The 26,274-nt window shown below is 36.1% G+C and overlaps 2 protein-coding genes across 4 annotated transcripts in view; one reads left to right on the top strand and one right to left on the bottom strand.

The window, feature by feature from the left end:
• Positions 1-3,431: 3,431 nt before the first annotated feature.
• Positions 3,432-10,973, bottom strand: LOC306859513 (COMM domain-containing protein 7-like). Of its 3 annotated transcripts, XM_079400569.1 has the most exons (10): positions 10,795-10,945; positions 9,928-9,981; positions 9,169-9,271; positions 8,308-8,364; positions 8,184-8,221; positions 7,999-8,089; positions 7,835-7,884; positions 5,012-5,060; positions 4,813-4,909; positions 3,432-3,847 (listed from the first exon to the last, which is right to left on the bottom strand). In XM_079400569.1, the coding sequence occupies exons 1-9, from the start codon at positions 10,876-10,878 to the stop codon at positions 4,833-4,835; spliced, it is 603 nt and encodes a 200-aa protein (XP_079256695.1). In that variant the 5' UTR covers positions 10,879-10,945; the 3' UTR covers positions 3,432-3,847; positions 4,813-4,832. The 3 variants fall into 3 exon arrangements, with proteins under 3 accessions (XP_079256695.1, XP_079256694.1, XP_079256696.1); XM_079400568.1 differs by lacking the exon at positions 3,432-3,847 and having other exon boundaries at positions 4,155-4,909; XM_079400570.1 differs by lacking the exon at positions 3,432-3,847 and having other exon boundaries at positions 4,156-4,909; positions 10,910-10,973.
• A 916-nt stretch (positions 10,974-11,889) lies between these two features.
• The window catches only part of LOC306859925 (DNA (cytosine-5)-methyltransferase 3B-like), a 56,504-nt gene continuing 42,119 nt past the window's right edge, over positions 11,890-26,274 (top strand). Inside the window, exons 1-2 of the mRNA XM_079401340.1 lie at positions 11,890-12,098; positions 17,084-17,182. Of these exons, the coding sequence (XP_079257466.1) occupies positions 17,123-17,182 (60 nt within the window). The 5' untranslated portion in view covers positions 11,890-12,098; positions 17,084-17,122. The remainder of the gene's footprint in view (positions 12,099-17,083; positions 17,183-26,274) is intronic.

Below are 26,274 nucleotides of genomic sequence, written 5' to 3'. Positions count from 1 at the left end.
TACTGGCCTTGTTTCCTGTTTGAAACTGCGCCCTTGAGAGGCTCATGGCTGGAAATGTGTGTCTGTGTGTGTGGGATGAGTATCAGTATCCTGGTGTTCAGCCCACTGAGCCCCTGTATGGGGCTGATGAAGTGCTAAACCCTCTTCTTCCTTTCTGAGCAACTGTTTCAGCTCAATTTCTCACTCCGCTTATTTATGGCCTCAGTGGAATCCACACACTTAGCTTTTTTTGTGAGAAGAATTGTGGAACGGATTTAAATGTGTTGAAGCCAGTGTAAGACACATTTCACAATGCATTTTTCTGCTGTAATGCAATATATTTCCAATGTTGCTATTGTTAACTACATAAATATAAATTAAAGCTAAACAGAAATATTACAAATGAAAAACTAATAAACTGAAAATATAAAAATTAAATTTAATTCAAAATAAATACTATAATTACATACTAGTATAAATATGTATTATTAATTTATGAATGCGAGTCATTTTAGAGGATGAGCAGGTTATTACATTTTGATATATTACAGACAATAGAATAAAATAGATTTTTTTATTGCTACCAGGGTATCTATAGGATTTTTAAGATCTGATTTAAGACTTTTTAAGACCTGCACAAACAAAATTAATACTGCATGAGTGGAAAGGGGAAATGTCTATGGAAACATAATCTGTAAAATGACTGTAAAAAGCATTTACACTTCAGATTTCACAAAAACAAAAAGTTTTATAAAATGATAAACTTCACATTTCAGCTTTTAAACTATTTTAAAGAAAAGTAGTAATTATATTTATTCAAACAATTATTATCAATCATTAATTCTATTAATTAAACAACATAAACATATTTTACTGTCTTAAATGTTTAGATTTTTATAATGCATTATCTTCTTGTCGATCTACCAGTTCACATTTACAACCCTGCCTGTTTGCTGCATAACAATATGGGATTTTCGCAGTGTTCTGAACAAAAATAGCTGACGGGCCTAATGAAAATCCACATTCATTCTCTGCCAGCAGGTGGCGCTTTCGGAACGGCAGAAATGTAGCACCCGCCTTTGAAACGTGCAGCACTCATATTTATTCAATGAAATCATAGCCTTTTGAAGCCATATCTCAATTCTTGTCTTTTAGTCCCCAAATTTAAGACCTCTTGTCTTGATACAACTAAATTTAATACTTTTTAAGGACCCTTGGAAACCCTGTACTACACAGCTATGCCGAAGCTATAAACATATATTAAGAAAGTAAATTGGGTCAATTCTGATTCCATCTTGATGATACAGTACTGTATTCTTACTGGTAGGAAGATCTGCTTTGAAAGTTTATGGAATTAAAATGTGTTACGTGGATTGTTTTAACATTAATGATGACCTCTGCCCATTTTCTCTGCCCTAGACATTAGAAAAAAGAAAAAATGCCAGTCTAAACTAAAAGCAGGACACAATTGGCCCCCAAAAAAAAATAAAAAATAAAAATTCTTCATGACCTCCATACTATTGGATGCCCGTTTTTGGTCCAAAAAGTGCAAAAAGACATTAGCAGCTAAAGTTTCAGAAGATCATTTTCACAAGATATATATATATTTTTTTATCTCATAACTTGCCAGAAGTGCATAGCAGATGCTTGGAGAATTGCTTTAGGGTATCTAGTAAATACTCGTGGGAATTTAACTTCTTTTTCCTGTCTAGAGTAACAGTAACTTTCCCCTATACCTTTCTCTACTTTCAGTTATGTTCATACCTCACACTCACTCACACTCACACACACACACACACACACACACACACACACACACACATGTTGGGTTTCCATGTTTTATGGGGACATCCCATAGGCGTAATGGTTTTTATACTGTACAATCTGTATGTGCTATTGCCCTACACCAACCCTACACCTAAACTTAGCCCTCACAGGAAACATGCTGCATTTTTAGAATTTCAAAAAACTTTATGCTGTATGAATTACGAGCTTGTTTCCTCATGGGGACCAAAAAATGTCCCCACAAGATTAAGATTTACTGGTATTACTATCCTTGTGGGGACATTTGGTCCCCAGGACGTGATAAATACCAGGTGCACACACACACACACACACACACACACACACTAGGTAAGCTAATAGTATTTCACAATATTTTAAATCTGTTTGTACAGAGAATTATTGTAGCACATAGATTACAATTACTGAAAGTTATATGGAGCAAATAATGTCACTGCTGATTCAAAAGATGTTTAACTTTAGATATAACTTTAAATTCAATTGATCAATGTACTGTATTAGTACTATTCATGAAATATCGAATGATGTTTTATGAGGTCTGCATTTGATCATTTCAAACACCTATTATCTACCCTATTGCGCAAAACGAGCAAGAATTTTGCAATATCTTTGTACAGCAGACAGTTGGCAGTTTTCAAACGATGAAAGATTTTGTTTTTACATTGTGATGAACGTAGGACATATTTTTCATACGTCAACACACCCTTGCATAAAGTGGTAATTTGATTTTAACTGACACAACTTGAGAACTGGTTTGCCCTATTCTTCCAGAACATATTTATGTCATAGCAAGTCGTAATTGTAAATGTAAAAAACACAGTCCCAAGAACATTGCCACAACATCATTTGATTTTTTGATGTGCACCTCGGGCTACATTATAAAGTTTAGGGCCACACTGAGGTCAGTGATGATAGCTTTTACTTTCACAGCTTTTGGTGTACCGACTCAACAGCATCCCAAACTATGCAAGCAATCTTGTTGTTTGTTTAGCAAGAGTTGTAACCGAGGTTTTTAAGTTTGGCAATAAAATGTCCCACTGTCTAGATACCACAAGCAGCTACGTAACTTGATACCTGTCAGCTTTTAAAAAACTGTTTGAGTCCTTTATTTTCTTTGCTAAGTGACGTCTACCTTCTCCTCCAGCTCTCCCAACTTCAGAAGTGCTTGTTGAAACAAGCTGTTTTACATTGGTATCAAATGAGGCAAAGACATCCATAGAGGTTTAAATGATTTTTCCCTTTACTGTTACATTTCTTTGCTTTTTTATATGCTCTCATTGACAATTATTTCTAATTTGATGCATTAGTCTCATTAGATTAATATGACCATTAATATGAGGAATAATTGACTGCTTGAGGAAGATCTCTGTAAACATTTTAACAGCACACAGATTATTATATCATTAACGTGAGTCTTGGTAATATTTACCAGTAACGATGGGTGTTACAATCCATTTTATTTCTTAAACCTGCTTCAAGCTTTTCATGAATTGCTTGCTTTCAGCTGGCTATTCTTCTTACTGGTTGGGAAAAGGGGTTTGAATGAATGCTTAGTGTGTTTACATAGATTGTTTGTAACATTCTCTGCATATTTACTATGGCTCAGACCTTCTGGCCCTCATAAAACTGGGGATTTTTTTTTCTGTTTTGTCCACTGAGATACAATTTAATTGCCTGTATATATAGCCGTCCCTCACATCTGTCCTGTGACAGTTTTGCAGCATTCCTCCATCACCCCAATAGCAAGCTAGAACGTGTTTGTTTAGGGCAGAGTGTTCAAATTCACCCTGTATTTTCATATTTGGGTTATCTTATGTAAATAAAGGTTGTTTTAGAGAATGAGAGGAAGAGTAGGTAAAAATTGAGGGTGAAAGTAGAGCTTCACAATCCTTCTGGCTTATAGATTTTAAAGAGATAGTTAATTCTACTCACCCTCATGTAGTTCCAAACCTGTAAGATCTTCATTCATCTTCGTAACACAAATTATGATATTTTTGATGAAATCCGAGAGCTTTCTGACCCTCTATAGACAGCAAGGGAACTACCAAGTTCAAGGCCCAGAAACCTAGTAAGGACATTGTTAAAATAGTCCATGTGACATCAGTGGTTCCGCTCTAATTTTATGAAGCTATGCAAATAATTGTTATGCGAGTGTGCCAAACAAGCGCCACGCATCTAATGAACCACACAGCAAGTTGTGGAGAACCTGGTGCTAATGACTCATGACCTGCACATTCTGCACATGCAGACAGAAGAGTAGCAGTCAATAATTGAGAAAATTAGATTATGAAAACAGGCCTAAATTAACTAGATTTCTCAGAATGAAAAGAACGGAAGTATTACTGCTCAAAGAGAGGGACACAATGACATGTAAGGACAAATCAATTGGATTATTTATCTACACAGCCACTGGGTGTGTTCTTTTGATATTGTCAGTCTTGATATTAAGTTGCTTCAGGACACAAATACCATCTAGGGAACTCATATTTAACACAGTGTTCATTTATTACATCCATCTGACTCTTTGTAAAGCATGACAGCCTTTGATAAAGGCAAACACTTTTCAAATGTCTGCTGACAGCAAAATTAATACATTTCTGTAGTAGACCTACTAGCAGTAATAGTCAAAGTTTCAAATTCATTACCATTAATTAAAACGTTATAAATTTACATTTTATTTGATTTGTAATTATGTTATTAATACAATAAGCAGATGGTTTGATTTGAAAAATGTCTTAAGTAGTGGCTTTTTATTTAAAATATATTAATTTATTAGTGAACAAAGTACATATGCTGGTACAAAGACATGTATAAAAGGTTTAATAAACAGAAGATCATCAATAAAGAGTATGAATGTGTAATGTCATCTTTGTACCAAACAAAAACAAGGGTGTACAAGGGTGCAAACAATCACACAACTTCTTAAGATTAGAGAATTATAATTATTAAAGTTTCTTCTTAAATCATTTGGTGAGTATGGGAACATCATTACAGTGTTTTACTGTTCAACAGGCAAAGAGGCAAACACACCTCAGTTACAAAGACCTCGGTTAACTGAAACAATCCATACTGGCTTTGGCGCGCTCCATCTCATGGAGGAAGTTGTAGAACTGAGGTAAAGTCAGCTCTAATGTGGACAGATACAAACAAAATTACATTAAAGCTGCTGAATCGTATACAGTATGTTACAACTTGTTACAACAAGACAATGGATTTGGAGAAAACTTACCTATGTACACATTTTCTGTCGTGTTTCCTTTTCTGATCACCAGCTTCAGCTGTGAGAAGAAAGAAAAAGCGAGTGAGCCTGTATATTTTGTCTAATAACTCTAAAACTTCCTAAAGCAGAGAGATATTACAGATCAAGAGTTTGATCACTAAAGGAAACATTATACTGCAAGTGAAAAACAACATAATACCAAAGATTAGCCAAATATACCCCACCATAGGTATAATATGACTAATATAATATTCCAGGGGAGCCATGAAAAGGTATTTTCTCCACATTAGAGTGCAGTTAATTGGAAGCATAATTAGAAACTGACAATATTTATATTTTAGCTAGGATAAAAGGAGATGGTATGTACTTTTAAAATATAAAAGAGGAAGATGACGACATAATTATTTACTTTGACAGTTACCTGCCATTAAGAAAATACATTTTCTTCCAAGACGACTAATAGCACACCATCGATCCCTGAGGCTTGAGTGTTTTGCTGGAGTGCACTGATTCAGATGCTTGTGATCATGCAGTCTCTCATGATCCTGGTGCGGTTAGTGCATGTGCTAAGGTTCTCATTAAGTCGGCAAGAATCTTTCTCTCTATCATTTCCTGCCTCATCTCTCATTTTTTATATAAATAAAACTTCTGTGTTACATGAGTCTAAATATACTTAGATAATTAATAATTAGGCTACTCTACTAATCATCTCACTCATTTAAAAAGATACTCCACCCAAAAATGAAAAATCTCTCAATAATTTATAACCTGCTGTATTGTTTATTGGTTTATAGATTACAAAAAAAAATTTCTTGCTCAGAACTATCATTTTGCTTCAGATGACTTTGTGTTGTATGAATCTTGTATAGAAATCTCAGGTTCTGTTAAATTTCTTCACGCACTTAAGTACCGGATTAAATATTTGAGAGGTTGGAATATACACAACTTTTAAAATCTGAATGCATTTTTAAAACACTAAGCATCATACATTTTATAAATGGTTACAGAGTGGGCATCATACACTGAATGTCTGAGACAAACTCTCGTGCAAAAATAAGCCTCTCATTGCTAGATGCAGCATGACAAATAAAAATTCTAAAGTTCTAAAATTAGCTCAAAATATCAAACATGTCTCATATCCTCTGGAATCATAATGGGTGAAATCATAGTCTGCAGCTTTGCCTATCATACACTGTACAATTTTCGGTGAAATCTGTCAAATCTGACCACCCGAAATCTGCAGACTGGAACTGACTTTTTTTCGACAAACATTCTATAGCCTAATACAACCTTAAAGGGTTAGTTCACCCAAAAATGAAAATTATCCTGTTATTTACTCACCCTCATGCCATCCTAGGTGTATACGACTTTCTTCTTTCAGATGAATCCAGTCGGAGTTGTATTAAAAATTGTTCTGGCTCTTCTAAGCTCTATCATTGCAGTCAGCGGGTGTACACAGTTACACAGTTCAAAACACATAAAATAAAGTGTGCAAAAAACATGCCTCACACGTCTCCCTTGTGAATAAAGGCCTCCTGTAGAGAATCGCTGTGTTTTTGTAAGTAAAATATCCATATTTCAAATGTAATAAACACATCTCTCTCGCTTCATCTAACGGTGGTACGCGGAAGCCATTCCAGCGGATGACGTAGGACGTCGGTGTTGCGTGATTAGTGACAAAGGCAGAGAGAGAACAAAACAAAATGCTGGTCACGAATTAGAAGCACAAAACGAGGATTTGTAAAGAAAAATGACGGAGGATTTCGATATAAGCCAAGAAGAGACTGGTTTTCCTATGCTAAAGTAAGGAAATGTTGCTTCCTTTGCTCCTATAAACAAACGTTGGTGCGCTGTGTGTTACTGCTCCTACGTCATCCGCTGGAAAGGCAGTCTCTTGTGAACGCGCGTACAACAGATAGCAGAAGTTACACAAAACTGTTTATATCGTTTTAATATGGATTATTTTATTTTTTTTACAAAAATGCATTGTTTCGCTACAGGATGCCTTTATTCACCCCGGAGAAATTTGAGGCAAGTTTTTTTATGGATTTGCGCACTTTATTTGACGTGTTTTGGACTGTGTAGCAGAAACACCTGCTGACTGCAATGATAGAGCTTAGAAGAGCCAGGACAATTTTGAACATTATTCTGATTGGATTCGTCTGAAAGAAGAAAGTCATATACACCTAGGATGCCTTGAGGGTGAGTAAAACATGGACTAATTTTCATTTTTGGGTGAACTAACCCTTTAATTACTCACCCTCATGTCGTTACAAACCCGTAAGACCTTTGTTCATCTTCGGAACACAAATGAAGATATTTTTGATTAAATCTGAGAGCTCTCAGCCCCTCTGTAGACAGCAACAAAACTACCATGTTCCCAGCTCCAGAAATGTAGCAAGGACATCGGCAAAATAGTCCATGTGACATCAGGGGTTCATCCATAGAAGAATTGATGAAGAATTGTTCAATAAAGTAGTTATTTTTGTTTCCTTTGCGCACAAAATGTATTCTCACTGCTTTATAAAATTACGGTTGAACCACTGATGTCCCATGGACTATTTCGCCGATGTCCTCGCTATGTTTCTGGAGATGGGAACATTGCAGTTGTGTTGCTGTCTACAGAGGGGCTGAGAGCTCTCAGATTTAATCAAAAATATCTTAATTTGTGTTCCGAAGATGAACAAAGGTCTTACAGGTTTGTAACGACATGAGAGTGAGTAATTAATGACAGAATTTTTGGGTGAACTAACCCTTTAAATCTGATTCAGAATCATGTAAAGGGTAAATGTATCTTAAAATCAATCTTGTGATAAATGTAAAGAGTTTTACCTGTAGAAAAATGTTTCCGGTCTTTTGCAGCTCACTAGTACCAACAGTAACTGTAAAGAAATATGCATCTTAATTACTCACATATTATTTAATCACATTACTTATATTCTTATTTGCGCTGTAGATAATACAGATTTACATGCTAATGTTTATCCGTTGCTTACCACCAAATTTCCATTCCATGTCAACAAGCTGGTTGACCATTAGTGTCTGTCCCACGGCCAGTCTGGACAAAACAGGGTAGTGGATTCTCCACTGAGAAATGGAAGATGTAGACATACTGAATCTTCCAGTCATACCCATCCACAAACACATGGAAAAACAATTAAATAAATATTTTAAGACAAACCTGGTCAGAGAAATGACTGGCCTTGTCTTCATTTAATCCTGTAATTAAGCAGTAGATCCCACTGTTAAATATTGACTTGTGACAAATATAATCAAACAGGTACAGATGATGGGAAAGATGGTACCTAATGAGAGCAAGTCTGCCTTCACCTGTTCAGCTGTTAGGTTTCTTTTTAAAGCACCTGAGAAGGAAAGAAGACATTTAAATTGCTTCTATATGCACATTATATCTCTGTTCCAAATCCTAGGGAACTAAATAGGCAGCATTCTAACTGATATGGTACCCTAATAATGTATCAATTAAATAGGGGTGTAACAATACATTTGGATCAATGCATTCTATGGCTCGTTTAAATGACTAATCATATGATGTATTGATGTAAAACGTAAAAAAGATGCAGATTTTTATACTTTTTTAATACCTTTTGAAACGGTCTTTACAGAGAGTACACTTGTGCTACCTACGTAGGCAGCTTACTAGGTTTTGAAATACAGCCTATACGGTTTTTACATCTCTGTCTGATTTCTCAGATTCTTATCATTCTACACCCCCCCCCCCCCCCCCCATCATTTTGGCCCATCAGTATGATTAGTAATTTGATACGTTCCTCTTCATTCTAATGTCTAAAAGCACAGGCAGCAGGATAATCATTGCATGCAAATGTAGCAGCATACCAATGCATACTGATTGGTAGGGTCGACCAGTCTACATGTGACATTAGGTCCAGATTCCCAGGGGCAATTTGCTACAAGGGCTATTTGCATATGTTAGGATCCTCTAGACGCATAATGCAGCAATTTGGTGTAAAATAAACTGAACAATCACTCAGTGAGATTAGGATCATAGCATGTTTTGATCAGTGCTGGGGTCAGGCTAAACGACTACATTTGATGTTATCACCAGGGGAAGGGACTGCATTATTCATTGGTGAAATTTCAGATAAAGGTGCTCGATTTGTTCAAGATGAGGGTCCTGAAGGATTTACCATGAGGTAGGAGGAGGACACTCTTCATCAGAGCCCTGAGTGGTCCTGCACTCATCCCATTCTCTCCAGCAAACTCTGTCAGCTGACGCAAGAACCGCTCTGACTGATGAGGAAGAAGCACAATGTGTAACTTTTATTTGTGTGTGAATCCTGTTAACTACATATTTTCACAATTTTACAAGTTATCACAATAAACATTCACATAATCAGTCTTTCTGTACCAGCTTGCCTGTACCTAATTCAGACAAAACAACTTTTTCCCTGGAGTAAGCAATATTATGGATACAAGATTTGTATTTTTGCCAGAAGCAATTTAAAAATGTCTAAAGGATGGATTTGTTTCTTACAAACATTTGTTTTCTTCCAGAGCTGTTCACTTCACAAGACATTCATTTATGGACTGGAGTGGTGTGGATTACTTGTGAATTACTCTGATGTTTTAATCAGCTGTTAGGACTCTTATTCTGATGGCACCCAGTCACATATAATGCTAAATTTCTCTAAATCCGTTATGATGAAGAGACAAACTCATCTACATCTTGGATGGCCTAAATGTGAGTAAATTGTCAGCAAATTTTCAGTTTTGGGTGAACCATTCCTTTAAAAAAAATGTTTGGTTCATGCATTTGCAGACACTTTTATACAAAACAAATTGTACTGCATTTAAGGTACATATTTTATCCTTTCATGCAGTTACTGGCAATGATTTAACACACAGAAATGGCTTTACAGAGATGTAATCTCAGAGCGTTGACTCACCTCTTTGGGTTCTAGAAGGAACCCGTATAAGATCTCTATCAGACTCACAAATTGCTGCAATGGGGAAAAAAAATAAAGCTGAGTAATTGGCATTGAATGAAGGTTGCATATCTGCACTATCTAGGTGAAAAGCATAAAATATATTATATGCATATTAATGTATATTAATACAGACACCTTTTAAGTAGCAGAGAAACACGCAGGTAATTACACAAACCACTATTTCCTATTTCACTATTATAAATTATGAAAAAAGTAATGGAAGTATGGAAAAATAATGTAGTCACATGAACATTAAATAAATCAAAACTACCTAATATATTTTAAATTCTACAAATTTCCACCGACCAACTTTATGAGGTATATCTTGGGATGCTTTTAAACAGTTTTGAATGCGTTCCCAAAGACTCAAGTGTCTTATTGGCTGCACTTCCTGAGTTTTTCATCCATTAAAATATAAACTTAAAAAAATCAACATATACAATAAAATAAAGTAGTAAAATAAAATGGACATTTATCAGCAGAAGGCTAAAATAAGAACACTTTCATATAAAGGATAAAACTGCATGATATGGTTTTATGACGTGTCTAAATGCAGTAAATATAAGTTTATCGTGGTCGCGTTTGGCCTCTACATCACTAAAGAAGCTCAGGTTAGTCGTGCTAATGCTAAGTGTTATGGTAATCACACGCGACGAAACGTTATAGACACATCAGGCGACTTTTTTCTGAAGGCGAGATGATCGACAGACCCGTTTATTTACATCTAATGAAATTATACAGAAAATCTGTTGATCACAAATACACTAAACTCATTCATTAGGATCATAATTCCCACTTTCCGCTCGCAGCATACTGGATTCCTACCTGTTCACTGAATTTATTCAGATTCTGAAAGTCAGTGCTGACATTATCGGGTAATGTATCATTCGTGAAATGTAACTGCAACATTGTTTCTCTGCAGTTGATACCCTGAACTCACATCTGCTTCCACACTTCCGCTGCCCAACGAGTCCACGATCAGCACTTTCGTTATTCTCATACTTGTGCATATGTGATCGGGAAATTTTGTAGTGCAGTGATAATCTGGATGTTTGTATGCATTAATTAAACTCTCATAGAAGACAAGATACGTAAATATTATTTTCTTTGCAAAAAGTAGATAATTTCGTTTTATTCAGGCTACATCAAATCTGTGCCGATGAACTTCCAAGACATTAACCCTTAAATAGGCAGAAACATAAAACATAGCTCAGGAAATTAATTTAATATTATTTAACAAAGCAAATAACAAATTTTTTATGTTTTTCTTCAAAATGTTGTATAATTGTCCATTTTGTATCTACCATATAAACAACTTATGTGAGTTCAGGCTGGACCACAAAACTAGGGTCAATAAGGGTCAAATAGGGTCAATTTTTTTAAACTGAGATTTATACATCATCTGAAAACTGAATAAATAAACTTAAATGTATGGTTTGGTTTAGGATAGTACAATATTTGTCTGAGATACAACTATTTGAAAATCTGGAATCTGAGGGTGCAAAACAATCAAATATTGAGAAAATCGCCTTTAAAGTTGTCCAAATGAAGTTATTAGCAATGCATATTAGCCTACTAATCAAAAAATAAAGTTTTAATGCATTTTATTTATTGTAGGAAATTTACTAAATATCTTCATGGGACATGATCTTTAATATGTTAATCACTTTTGGCATAAAAGAAAAAGACCCATATTTAATAATTCCCAACATTATAGATAGCCTACATATAGAAAACTGTGTGATAAGCAATCCAGTAAACATTAAGAAGTAGTTCTGTAAGCGAGAGTAAAAATAAGCATATTTTATGGCACAAAATAGAATCTCACAGAACACGTGCATGGCATACCCATCTCATCCTGAGAAAGGGTTAAACAGTAGGAGGTAAAAGTAGCTTTTATTTAGTGGGAGTGCGATTCGAGACCCGGGAAAAGTCACGCCTGAGTGTAGAGGCGAAAGACCGAGCGGTCCTTGTGAACGAGACTCCATTTACATATTCACCCTAAGGGTTTAAAGGCGTGTGTACCAGCAAAGATTAGTGTGACATACCTCCGCACTTTGGCAGTGGACTACTCTAACGGCACCTTCAGTCTCTGCGTTTCTGTAATAACACTACTTCTCCAGAGACAGGTAAGTTTCATACCTCTTCTGCATGGAGCACTAGTGCGCGTTCTCGAGGAGAGTTCAAGTGCAGCGTGGCCACACATGTCTGATGATATAGACTACTTGCTCAAACTTACTTTTATTTGAGTTACTTTAACCTGTAGACTCTATATGCATCTAGAAAGTATTTAATTTGTTGTTGTGAGAGCATGAGATAGTGTGTGGTTATCGAGCGCGCATGGCTGAGGCGCGCGGAAAGCTCGTCTTATAGGTCATTATATAAGCGTGGGGAACTTTTGTGAGATTTATTCCTCATTTTCCTGCATTACCGGTCTGAGTTCTTTAGTGTTTTGTACACATTTTCGGACGAATTTCTATTCAAAATCGATTATTCTAAGATTTACGTGTTCTCGTGAAAATCCAGATGTTTGATGAAGATGCAGCGTACAAAAAGAGGGCTTTCCTCACATATTAAAATTATTGAAACCAATATTTTTAATTTTGTGGTTTAATCTTTTTTTCCTAACTTTATGAAGTAAATGCTCTCAAATAATTTTTGTTGCATTAAAACCGGTTTATTTCGTTGACGTCATAGAAGTGTTATAACGCGCGTCACGCGGATTAAAGTTTTTACTGTTCTGACAACGTCTCACTTTTGCAGCATAATTAATTATGGAAACATCTAATTTATATTTCTGTCCTTTTCTCTTAAGCGTATTGCCATGCATTTATAGTTAACTGAAAATGAAAGTTCTGTCATTGTTTTACTTACTCATCCCAAAAAGTATGACTCTCTTCTGTGGAACACAAAATGAGACGTGGTTCAATCTCGGTCATCGTTCACTTTCCTTGCATCTTTTAGGAAAAGGGAATAACGACGAATGAGGCTGTCATTCTGCCTAACCGCTCATTTTGTGTTCCTATGAAGAAAGATAATCACACAGGTTTGGTCCAACATGAGGTCGAGTATATGATGACTCTGGACTTTCATTTTCGAGTGAGCTATCCCTTTAAAACAACAGATATGTGAGCGCGTGCAGGGGGGCGCTGAGTGCAGGTGAATTCCGCAGCGGGGTGAATGTGAGTTGAGTCGAGCGTGCATCTGAGCGAGGGTAACGTGCTAATTGGCGTTGGTAGACTGTACGGCGTGCCCGCGGGGCCTCTCGAAGGAATGCCGCGCCGTCACTTTGGCTTTGCGCTGCTGCATAGAAATGACTCAGACTTCAATCAAATCACCAGTAACAATGAGAATGCACTTTGAAGTTACAACGATATGGCCAGCTCGAATACCGCGACCTTCTCTCGGCTTTTATTACTAGGCTATCTGAGAGTATCTGTATCCTCGGTGCACGCAGATTAAGAAACTAGTGATGTTTCATTCGTTTACGAACTGTTTTTTTTCCGGTCTCAAATATTGCTTAAAACTTGTTTTTTTTACTTTAGCATTAAATGAAAATTCACACTATGATTTTTCTAAATGCATGTTATTCCATGTATGTTTTCAACGTGTATTTTGACCTTTAATTTTTAACTAAAAAGTCATGTCAGTGACAAAAATTACGCTATATTGATGTGCGCATGCCCAGTAGCGGCAGCTGTATCTCTTCTAGCCACAAGCATGCTGCAGGATTTATCCAGTCACGTGTTCTGCCGAAACCCTGCCCCTGCAAGCTAAGGTTTACCCAAAGTCCCTTTCAAGGAAAGTCTGATCACTTGGTGGCTATATTTCCAACGCCTCCAGGCAGCTATTTCAGGCACCCAAGACCAAGTCCTATTTACTTGAATGGGGAAATCCTGAAATCAACAACAAAATCTGACATGAATGGTCCCATTAATGTTGTTTTTTTATGCTCAAATAGTATAGAAAAATCTTAGATTTCAGGCTGAACCAGTAAATGTGCACATGCAGTCCTAATCACACGTCTCAGAACACTCACTGTTTCTTTGGTCCTGTCCCAAATGGCACTTTTCATGTGTACTTGCAGTGTTGAGGGCTTACAATGGCAACCACGAGCGTTTGTTCGTTAGGTCCATAAATTAGGGTGTCCAATTTGTCATTTTAGCTTTCAGAAGGATGCTCATGAGTGCCCACTTTGCAGCCGTTGCACCTTCGATAAGCACTTCTGCCGAGCCCACACTGAGACGAGCTATGCAGCAGACATCAAGAAAATTTGTGGACTCAGAGGAAGATCGCAAGGGTTTAGGGTGTGATTTGGGACAGAGCCCATGGCAACCGGAGCTTCTAACGGCAGTGATGTAATGATTTTACCAACTGGCCAATTGCTGTTATATTTAGAAAACAGAACGTATTCCACCATATATTGGTATATCCGTCTTGGTATATCTAAAGTCTTCGGTTCACTTGCCTCCACTTTTGAGTGCAATGCCCACATCTACAGATCTAATCAACAACCAAAGTATAGAACCAAGTCCCCGCTCACCAATTTTTTTTCTTTCGATAATCTGTTACACTTATAAATGTTATTGTACAATTTCAATAGAATAACAATTAATTTCGCAGCACATTCTTAAATGGACTAATAAAAAAAAAAAAAAAAAAAACAGACCTGATGCACATTCTTTATCATTACAGTATTTGAGGAAACATGTTTTGTGCTATTTTATTATTCATAATAGAATTTGATAATGAGCTTAATCTCTTTTTATGTGAAACTTAATATAGGTTTTGTGATCATTGTGGCAGATTCAAACACACACATACACACTCAAAGGTGCGTTTATACAAAAACCTTCCTCACATTAGGTTCAGTCGACAATCTGTCATTCACATAGACCTTTGATGTGGCCTCTTATTGTATTCACTCTTATTCACTTCTCAGTTCTCCCACTGGGCTGTGGAGAGAGCATGTGTGTTTATAGGACCCATAAGGAAAACTTACGCATTGTCACTTAGATAATGACTTGAAATGAGATCCATAGAAGTTAAGAAGTAAGTGCCTTTGTGTGTGTACTTGCACGTTCTTGTCTGCAGACTTAAGCACAATGTCATTTAGCCATTTCTTGTAGGATGCACCTGGAGGCCTTGCCTGTGTCCTGTTTGCTTAATGTGGTTTGACACTTTACCCAGTTTCCCTATTTCCCCAAAACTAGTGTGCATGTCAGATATAGACTTTTATATAGGCTATAACTGCCTTCCAAAGCGATGGGAAAAGGTCATTATGAGTTATAATGACACAGAAATGCATTCGCCACCCTCAGGGTGTAACGTGAACAACAGCTGTGATCTGAAAGCATGAATGACTGATGAGTGTTGTGTTGACAGGCTAAATGTTTCTACCTCGTGATATTTTTGGACTACAGCTGAACATAAACTCTAGATAATGATATTAAACATGACAGTATTACAAGGCAGTTCACCCAAATATGAAACATTTGTCATCATTTACTCACCCTCATATCATTCCAAAAATTACTTGCTCTCTTCTGTGGGATTCAACAAATAATTAGAAATTCATTAAAAAACTGAATTTAAAGTTTTCTTAATCACTTTGGCTCAGTTCTCCAATAAGATTGATTGGATTGTGACAATAAAACCAGAATTCTGACCTCTAAGAAAAATCCATAAAAAAGTGCCCAGAGAACCATGTTAATATGAAGGAATTTTCCTTTTTGATTTTTCACAGTTGTTTTACCCATATTTTGAAATGTACATTGCATTGTGTTTTAGGTTTTCTCATAGTGTAAACAATTAATTTCTTGTTTACACCAGATTTGAATTTCTTATTAATTTAAGCAAATTGCATGCGTTTTGGCCCATGTTTGCAAATCAGTAAGTACAATTGTGTACAGTTTACACAATAACTAAGCACATGGCTTGCTGATCAAAACTGACAACTGTCACACTCTTCAAAACTTCTAAACAATCTATTATTGTGTAAGCCATCAATAATCCAAAAATGATCCATTCAATTCTCAGAAACTGTCAGACCAATTACTTAGAGCCCTGCACGGGCCTCAAATTTAGGCCCTAGCCTGGCCCTGGCCCGAGACTCTCAGGCCCTAGCCCGGCCCGTGTCCGACATCTTATCAGAATTACCGGCCCGAGTCCGACCCGAGCCCGTCTTTTTTTTCCCCTTCTCCTAAAAGAGTTTTAAGCAATGTTTAAACGTTAAACCTGCGCTATAATAATAATGTGCGCCAGCCTATATCTAAGTTTGTGCAGAGAGTGGAAGTTAAAGTGCGCTCTGCAGGACATGAAGGCACCAGCTTTGGATTTTTTTCAGTGAAAACAAATTAAAGTAGCCTACGCCGTCATTTTTTTTTTTTTTTGATAAAGCTAAGAGTAATACATCATTCGGACCTGTAAAGGGTCCACTTGTATTTGTGTGCACTCACAATACCAACAAAAGGTAGTTCTTTTATAAAACAAAGAAGTACTTCTATCATTTAAATGGGTAGAACTAAAGTCATCATAGTAGTTATTTGAGAATTGGCTTACTAGTCGCGTTCCGTCTCGCGGAGGGGAGCGAAGCGGTTCCGGGTAGAGATCCCGAAGACCGGAGGGGGAAAGGTCGTCGCCCGGGTCCTGGCTCACGTCTTCCGCTGCTGGTGCACCCAGGGTCCGTGGCGTCCCGGCGCCGGAGTGAAGGACATCTGGGAAGATCGCGTCCTGGCTGGATCGCGCACTGATGACCTGAGAGGATTCATTGAATTGAAAATGAATCTTCGTCATTGTCCTCTTGCATTATTGACAAGCTATTTTCCTGTTGATACTGTAAAGCTGCTTTGACACAATCAGTACTGTATAAAGCTCTATATAAATAAAGGTGACTTGACTTGACCTATTTTTCTATTTATTGTCCTCAAAGGATATTTGAGTCTCCTAAAGTCAAATGTGATCACATATTTAGTTGAGACAGAGGTCAATGTAGTCTGTAACACTTATCCATTAATTATTTCTCAGAGGTCCTTTATGTTTTTTTGAAGTCATATTTGCTATGTTTTGCCTCTTTTTGACATTTATCCAAGTCTAATGTTTCTTTTTTTGACAGGATTGAGAGGAAGAAATAAAAAAGACGACTGAAATAGTGATGCCATCCAACAAGTACTCCTCCGCTATCATGGCGGAAAGTGACAAGATGACTGCCACGGTAAGATAAAGAAAGAGTGTTGAGATAGCATTAGGTTCTCTCATGATTTACCATCCCTTTACTCTTTTTTTCTTCTTTTGAAAAAACATTCTTGTTGCTCTTAATGCAGTTGCAATGAATGGCCAAAATCTGGATTGCACGCATGAATGCTTTGTATTTTTCCTATATATTGTGCAGTCTTATTTAATACACTCTAATATTGTGCAATAGCTTTGACCGCTATTCACTAAAAATCCAGCATCCACCCCAACATGCTATTCCAGTGTCTGCATCACTTTAATGATATCAGCCTTACATTTTTCTCTCCTACATGCACACAAAGAGTGTGTGGAGTGGTGTGGGTGTCTCCCTCGTCTCTGGTGTTTTGGGTTCAAAATGAGGCCAAAGGTGCAGTGGAATTTATGGGATTAGAGAAGGGAGAGAGAGGGAAAAATGGCAGTGTCTGGTTCTCTTGGTGGAAGAGCTGCTCTAACAGGTTTTTTAATGGCAGCTCGATTCAACTTTGTCCTGAATTTTTTACTTTCTAACGGATATTTCTCCATATTCTTTGTTATTGTAAATGAGGCAAGACTGCTTCATTACTTTCTTCTGATCCTGCACTCCATAAAGTGCAAAGAGAGAGAGATAAAGAGTGAGAGCAAGCTCTTTGAACGCTGCACCTGGCCGAGGAAGTGCTCTGGTTCCCAGAGACCAGCTGCTTGGCCGGGGAGGAGAGAAAAGCACACTGGCCATTCAGATGCCCAGGAACACGCACCATGTCAGTTTGAGCTCAACTGAACCTAGTCTGTACTAACAAATCTGTATTATGAGACGTTTTAAAAGGTTCTGACCTCCTTTTACTCTGTTGCAGCATGTCAGTGTTTTGAGCATCATTATTTCTTTTTAAATTAGAGGAATGTTTGGGTTCAAAACGGGTTAAACTACTGACACAATTTTTCATATGCTGTCAGTAACCACAGAGAGTAATTTTAACTCGCCTTAGAGTTTGAAAAAAAAATGCGCTGACAGAAATGGAAGTCTGTGGTGTAGGGTTGTCACGATACCATGATTTCTTTCTGAAATCCTGAAAGTATGGTTATAATCTTGCCATACTTATGACCTGAAAGTTAAGAAAAAGTAATCCTGGCATCCTTTCCATTTACAGTGCATGTTGTAAGTCAAACGTTTTGAGGATACCTCAGTTTGTTGGAGGCATTCATAAGTATTCAGAAAAATATTCTTATTAGTAGTATTTATTTATTTATTTTTGGAAATATCACGTGGTGGATCAGAATTTCTAATCAAATTAATAGACAAAAGATTTAATAATCAATTAGGTAATTGGGCTGTTCATGGAGAACAGAAGTTCTCTATAAAAGTAGTTTCTATAAAACAGGCACATTGGTTATTATTCTTATGTTATTCTTATAATGCAAGCATTTCTATTTTACAAAGCAGTGCGTCCAAAATCAATTGAATAAATTGTTAAGCTTCAATTACATCACATTGTGTGCATGTAAATATCATTAAGATTAAGTCATTTTGGATCATTAGGTTTTAAATGAACACAAATTTAATGAAAGAAATTACTTCACTTTTATTTAGTAAAATATACATTTTAGACCACAATGAAGTATATATTGCATAAACTTACAGTACATATACATTATATAAATACACTGAACTTTGTTTATTGGAGAGCATTGGGCAGAGGTGTAATGTTGATTTTATTGATTAATGAAGAAATGATTGACTGATTAATTTATTTTCAAGATTAAGTCATTTGTCGCAGCTCAAGAGTTTTGAGTTTAAAGTGATAGTTCACCCAAAAATGAAAACTCTGTTATAATTTACTCTCACTTCAAACCTTTATGTCTTTCTTTTCTTCTGTGGAACAAAAATGAAGATACTTTGAGAAACTTTTTTTTTCTTTTTTATCCACACAGTGGAAGTCAGTGGTCACCAAAACTGTGGTTACCAACATCATCCAATGTCATTTTTACGTACCACAGAAAGTCATGCAGGTTTGGAACGATGAATGATTCTGTGTAAAGGCTGATAAAAGGGTCCTGTCCAAACTGTTGCTATAAAATTAGAAGCACACAATTCATATCATTATATATAATAAAATATCATTATATGCTTAAACATTAAGATTTGTACTAACTAAAGTAGTCAAACATGTTCATTAGAAGGGGGTGACTATTTTGAAAATACATTTGCGGGAAAAATTACAGAGCGGTTATTTTTCTAATGTACCGCGGCCGCACAAAGTGGCCTATATACACGTGATCGCAAAAGGAAGTTATTACAAACACTCGATGGTGGTTTAAAGTGAGTAAAAGTGTACTATTAATCTCATAAACTGTCTTATGTAGCATGATTCTAATGTTAGCTCTAATGCACCTGCAGAACAGGTCCAATTCTTCTTCATAATACATTTTATCATAATACTCCATGTAAGGTCGCAAGAAAATGTTTTGTTGTATTTATTTAGAAATACTTTTGATAATAGTTGGGTAAATGTGTACTGGGATTGAAGTAAATGTTTTATTGCCAGTGTAAAGCAGGGCTTGACGCTTACCTTTTCCCCTAGGAGCACATGTGCTCCTAAGTCAAAAAATTTAGGAGCGCATTAAAAACATTTAGGGGCGCAATGCAAAGTTTTCAAATTAGGTGTTTTAGCTTAATAAGGGGATACAAAGAGACATTTACAAGCACAATTATTTAATTTATCAGAATACAGAAAGTACACAAGGTTTTTAAATAATTTTATTTCAGACACTATTTAATAGGCTAATTATGTAATTAGTTATAATCCTATTAAACTGTGTCGGTATAAAATTTTCACAATAATCATTGAAGCTTTTGTCATATGTTTTTGTTCTTAAATCACAATATATAATTTCTAAGTGAAAAAAAGTGTTGTCCTCCTAACAGGTTAAATAACTTTATTAAAGATAATTTACTAAAAGACTTTTATAAAAAAATACATAAAAATATAAAGTAAACAAGTGTTTCAAGATTAGAGTGCAAAAGATTGTTCAAATGAACGAAAGAACAATATGTAAGTAAGGTCCCATTTGTTAACATTAGTTAAAGCAGGTTAACATTAACTAAAAATGTGCAATAGCTAATTGTTGCAGTAGTTAATATTCTTTGTTAATGTTGATTAATAAAAAATACAACTATGTTAGTTAATGTTAGCTCCATTGAATTATATTAAGACAACTTTTGATTTTATAATGTATTATTAAAAGTTGAAATTAAGATAGCATTATTAATAAATGCAGTCATTGTCTTTTTCATGTTAACTAATGGAGCTTGTGTTACTGAACAATAATAACGAATCAGTCGTTGATATATAGATAGGCCCACTGTTCTCTATTATAGATCAGTGGATGGGCCATGTTTTAGGTTAGAAAAAATGTTTGAAAATAAATAGCTCATTAAGAAAGAATTATTTGATGCTATTGTGAAGACTAAAGCGAATATAAATATCTAAATGACTGTGAGTGTGAGACATTATTTACACAGTTTTAGGAAAGTAGCGCAGCTGATTTGTTTACTGGGTTACCGGGGTAACGGCAGCGCCCTCTAGTGGCGAATGTGCGTCATTCAGCGCGTCTTCACTTTAACTCGCTCCGCTTTTGTGCTCATTTAAATTAAACCGTTGCCTTTTTAAAGTTCTAAAGTAATCATATGAGGCTGCATCGCAATTTTTCCATAAATAAACAGAATAAATTAATACGTTTGTTATAGGCTACTGTATAAGTTAGGCTGTTTTGTATTTTGTTTTGTATTCGCACTTGTGCTCCTAAATACATTTTCCAGTTCGCACACATCTATTTTTAGTCGCAAATGCGAGTGAAATGCTCGCACTGTCGAGCCCTGGTGTAAAGGCTGATAATGGCTGAATTAAAACAAAAGAATAATAAGTCTCATACCTGGCGGAGGTGTGAAAGGTTCAGTTTCCATGCATTCCTTTATTTCAACACATTTACAGGTAAATTCTAGTATTTTAAATTTGAAATTAATCGTGATTAATCACAGTCCAGGACTGTGATTAACGCGATTCAATTTTTTAATCGATTTACAGCACTAATATATATATATATATATATATATATATATATATATATATATATATATAAAGCTTATGTTTGGAAAATGGCACAGTTTTTATAAATATCTCACTTAGCATCATTCAGTCAAACATTATATGATATTATGATAATTTAGCATTGAATGAAGATAGAACTTTAGTAATTAGAATAACCATGTCTGAATGCATATTTGTCATGTTGACTGAATTTAGGTCTGGTGCTTAAGATATTGTTTGTCATTTAGTGTTTCTATAAAAAAAGGGGAAAAAAACTACAAATAATACTGATAAGATAAAACTATTACGAATTCTACTACTAATAAGAACAATATAAAACACACTAAGGATTATTGAGCTGCTGGCTTCATGAATATTAATCAGGTTGTCTGCGTTCGCTCGAACTGATTCACTGAAATCAAAAAAGGGAGGATAATAGGTGAGTGCCAGCCTATGAGATTGTCGTTTGCGCAATCAAGTCAAGTCAAGTCACCTTTATTTATATAGCGCTTTTAACAATACAGATTGTGTCAAAGCACTTAACAGAATCAAATTGGAGGATAGAGTGTCAGTAATGTATAATAATAAGATTAAACACTCAATTTTCAGTTAAAGGCATTTCATTATTGAATTCAGAGATGTCATTGTCTAGCTCAGTTTAGTTTAAATAGTATCTGTGAAATCAAATCGATGATAATCGCTAGAACTTAAGTGTCCCCAACTGAGCCAGCCAGAGGCGACAGCGGCAAGGAACCAAAACTCCCTCTGTGACAGAATGGAGAAAAAAACCTTGGGAGAAACCAGGCTCAGTCGGGTGGCCAGTTCTCCTCTAGCCAGGATATTATTGTTTATTTATTGTTTACGTATTGTTTTAATTAAAATTTTAAATGTAGAAATGTATTATATTTCTATTTTTATATTGTTGCAATTTCTAACAATAATAGTATTATGTAGTTCAGTATTTTATTATATTTTTAGTTATTTGTTTTATTTTACATTTTATTGTATTTTAAGTTGAGGTCTTCACTGGGGATATGTCCCCGGGGCTCATCCAGGTGTCCGGCCTCCGCCGACGGTCAGGGCCACATACATCATCTCCCGGCGCCGATCCACCATCTGATCCGGACACGGACTGAGAAACAGAATAGAAACAGACAAATATTAGCGTAGATGCCATACTTCTTATGATGTAACGAGTACATCATGTGTTATGGGGAGTGTTCCCGGTTCCGGTTGATCTAATTAATGCAGCCTAACAATCCTTTAATGGATTTGAATAATAGAAGCATATTAGTGTGTTATGTGTAAGCTAGGTTAAAGAAATGTGTCTTTAATCTAGATTTAAACTGACAGAGTGTGTCTGCCTCCCGAACAGTATTAGGTAGATTGTTCCAGAGTTTGGGTGCTACATAGGAAAAGGATCTGCCGCCCGCAGTCGATTCTGATATTCTAGGTATTATCAAATGGCCAGAGTTTTGAGAACGCAGCAGACGTGGAGGACTATAATGTGATAAGAGTTTGCTCAAGTACTGAGGAGCTAAGCCATTCAGGGCTTTATAAGTAATTAACAAGATTTTAAAATCTATACGATGTTTGATGGGGAGCCAATGCAGTGTTGACAAAACTGGGCTAATGTGGTCATACTTCCTGGTTCTAGTAAGGAGTCTACCTGCTGCATTTTGGACCAACTGTAATTTGTTGATCAAGCGTGCAGAACAACCACCCAATAAAGCATTACAATAGTCTAACCTTGAGGTCATAAACGCATGAATTAGTATTTCTGCATTTGACCTTGAGAGCATAGGTCGTAATTTAGATATGTTTTTGAGATGGAAAAACGCAGTTTTACAGATGCTAGAAACATGGCTTTCATGGCTAGTCCCGCCCACTACCAGAAAACCCGGCAGTTCTTAAAAGCTGAAGAATTCCAAAGGAACTCAAATACAACAAAGTGATATCATTTACATGCAGCGCGTCAATTCTGCATGATATGTAAGACCGCAAACTGCGGACTTGGCAACATAGCGTGCCAACTTGATGCTTCCTCTGAAGACTGCTTAGATGTGTTCGACTTGAAGCAGCGCAACTAGACCGATCGCTGTGTCATCTAATACTGCGAGAGCTATAAGCTATATAAGAGAGCAGACGTCTCCTTATGCTTTCGCTTGCTGTACTTTGATGTCATACACCAATCGATCTTCAAGTTGAACACACCTCTTTACTCTCGCGTGTCACGTGACAGTGTAATCACAACCTCTGCCGTTGAAAAATCGCGTTTTTTCATATCGCGATATTATCACAAATGCAATTAATCGCTCAGCCCTAGTTTGTGTTGTCATTTTGAATTTCACTCGTGGATTAATTGTGTGATAACAGGCTTTACTGGCTAAAATATGTTGTCTTACAGGTTTGAGGACATGACATGTGCTTCCACATTTTGCTCATTTTGCATCTTGTCTGGAATTATGTATGTCTGCTTTAACATAACTGTTATCTGATGAGCCTCTCCGCTCATCATTGTGCTCAAATATGCTTTTGTCTACTGTGAGAGTGTGTGTTCACATGGTTGACAAGCATGGCAGCAGACACACACAGAACTAACAGTTCTGTGGAAACAGGAAATAACAGTGAGTTTTCACACATTGCTATTTCTTGGTGTGTGTGTGTAGTATTATGTGCCATAAAAGGGATCTGAGCCACCTGGTTTGATCCGCTGACTTTCTTTGGCCTTTCAAAAGCTCGAGGACGGGGCCAGGGGCCCCTTTAGGCAAAACCAGAGCAGGGGGTGTCATTAGGAGCCAGCAGATAAATAAACTGAAAAACTGAAGGAGCCCATAAACCCTTTCACCTCTCCAGCCTCTACTTGCCTCCTTAAACGGAATACATGCTTTAGTTTTATGTAAGCTTATTCTTGTGTGTTCATGCTAAGATGATTTGAGCAGCTCTTGCTTTGATCTATAGAGAGATTTATTTTGATCATGCAGTGCTCCTATCATGCTGATGACATAAGCAATAATTCATGTTTCAGGATTGTCATTCCTATGTGAGTCATTGTTCAAGTCATTGTATTATTATAAAACACATACTTAAAGGGATAGTTCACCCAAAAATGAAAATCCTGTCATCATTTCCAGACCCATGAAATTTATAATCTGGTTTAATCTAAGGCTTGTGAAGAGATATGATGGTTTTATATAATGTACTGATTTAATTTAGGCTTTATTCACAAATAAACACACATACATGTGGCAAACATGGAAGCTTGTGTGTTGTATGCTAGAACAGGTCTCATTGGTTCCTGTGCATGTTTGAACTTATTTGTTTACCATGTGTGACCCTGGATCACAAAACCAGTCTTAAGTCGCTGGGGTATATTTGTAGCAATAGCCAAAAATACATTGTATGGGTCAAAATTATCCATTTTTCTTTTATGCAAAAAATCATTAGGACATTAAGAAAAGATCATGTTCCAAGAAGATATTTTGTAAATTTCTTACTGTAAATATATCAAAACTTAATTTTTGATTAGTAATATGCATTGCTGAGAACTTAATTTGGACAACTTTACTGGCGATTTTCTCAATATTTTGAATTTTTTTGCACCCTCAGATTCCAGATTTTCAAATAGTTCTATCTTGGCCAAATATTGTCCTAACCTAACAAACCATACATCAATGGAAAGCGTATTTACTCAGCTTTTGGGGGATGTATACATCTCAATTTTGAAAAATTTACACTTATGACTGGTTTTGTTGTCCAGGGTCACATATGTGATGTGCTCTATGTATGTGTGTCATTGTTAAAATGTAAATAAATGCCAAAAATTAAAGTGATAATTCATCAAAAGAAACCACTGTCATCATTTACTCAAGTTGTTTCAAACCTCTATGACTTTCTTCTGTTGAGCACAAAAGAAGATATTCTGAAGAGGAGGAGAATTAACTTTCATATTATGGAAAAAGATTGGCTACCGTCAACTGTTTGGTTACCAATATTCTTCAAAATGTTCTTCTTATGTGTTCAACAAAAGAAAGAATCTCACAGGTTTCTTCAGGTTTGGAACAATATGAGGGTAAGTAAATGAAGACAAAATTTCCATTATCGAATGAACTATCCCTTACAGAACTATCCATTATTGCATCTCTTCACAAGACTGATTAAACCATTTGATTCATATGGATTAGTTTTTCTGGATGACGCCTGTAAGACCTTGTTGGATCTTCTATGCTTTAGTTACCTGGACAGAAACCTCATAGGTTTCATTAAAATATCCTCATTTGTGCTTTGAAGATTAACCAAAGTCTTATGGGTTTGAAATGATGTGAGGGTGAATGAATGATGGTATAATTTTCATTTTCTAAAGTCTGCTTGGATGAACTGTGTTCAAAGCTGTTGTTAAATTACTACAAACACACATCTGACACTGCACAGGTGCTTTGAGCAAATTGGTTTGTAGAAGTTTGAGTTGAAAATATGCATGAAGAATATTTGCATGCACAGACCATTTCTTTATTTAAAACATGTAAGGACTAACCTTTTACACATTCAGCTTGGTTGTTGTGGTAGTGTGTGTGTGTGTGTGTGTGTATGTTTCCATGTTGGCAAGACCTCTGATCCGCTGAAGCACAGCTGTGGCATGAAAGATGTCTGGCATTCCAGTGGACGGCACAGAATTGCGACAGCAGCCTGTATTGTTCCCACATCCATGAACACACAATCTTCAGCCTGTGTGCTTTACTCTGTGTCTGTACTTATAGAAAACTGTGTTATCTCTGGTTCATTAGTATAGTTTTCAATTTTCATATGCATGTCCATACAGAAACACTAATTCTCTTGTTCGAATGTTCAAATGAGGGCTGGGTTATGAAGCTGTAAAGTGTAATATCATATGAATATTTATATTTATAATGTGAATATTTTTCACCTATATGATATTTATGTACATTTTGATATTAATGTCTTAAGTTTATGCACTGTAATATTTATACTGATAAAATAGATAACATCAGAA

The sequence above is a fragment of the Barbus barbus genome, assembly GCF_936440315.1.
Source record: "Barbus barbus genome assembly, chromosome: 40".
Lineage (NCBI taxonomy): Eukaryota > Metazoa > Chordata > Actinopteri > Cypriniformes > Cyprinidae > Barbus > Barbus barbus.
Note: the sequence above shows the minus strand (reverse complement) of the source record. Positions and strands in the feature narration are given on the sequence as shown.

What these genes read in the sequence shown, in the direction of transcription:
- LOC306859513 (XM_079400569.1), bottom strand. Translation starts at nt 10,878, where the DNA reads ATGTTGCAGTTACATTTCACGAATGATACATTACCCGATAATGTCAGC. An exon ending in TGAATAAATTCAGTGAACAG is followed by an intron (nt 9,982 to 10,794) that starts GTAGGAATCCAG and finishes TCCCCATTGCAG; the next exon opens with CAATTTGTGAGTCTGATAGA. An exon ending in CATGGAATGGAAATTTGGTG is followed by an intron (nt 7,885 to 7,998) that starts GTAAGCAACGGA and finishes ATTTCTTTACAG; the next exon opens with TTACTGTTGGTACTAGTGAG.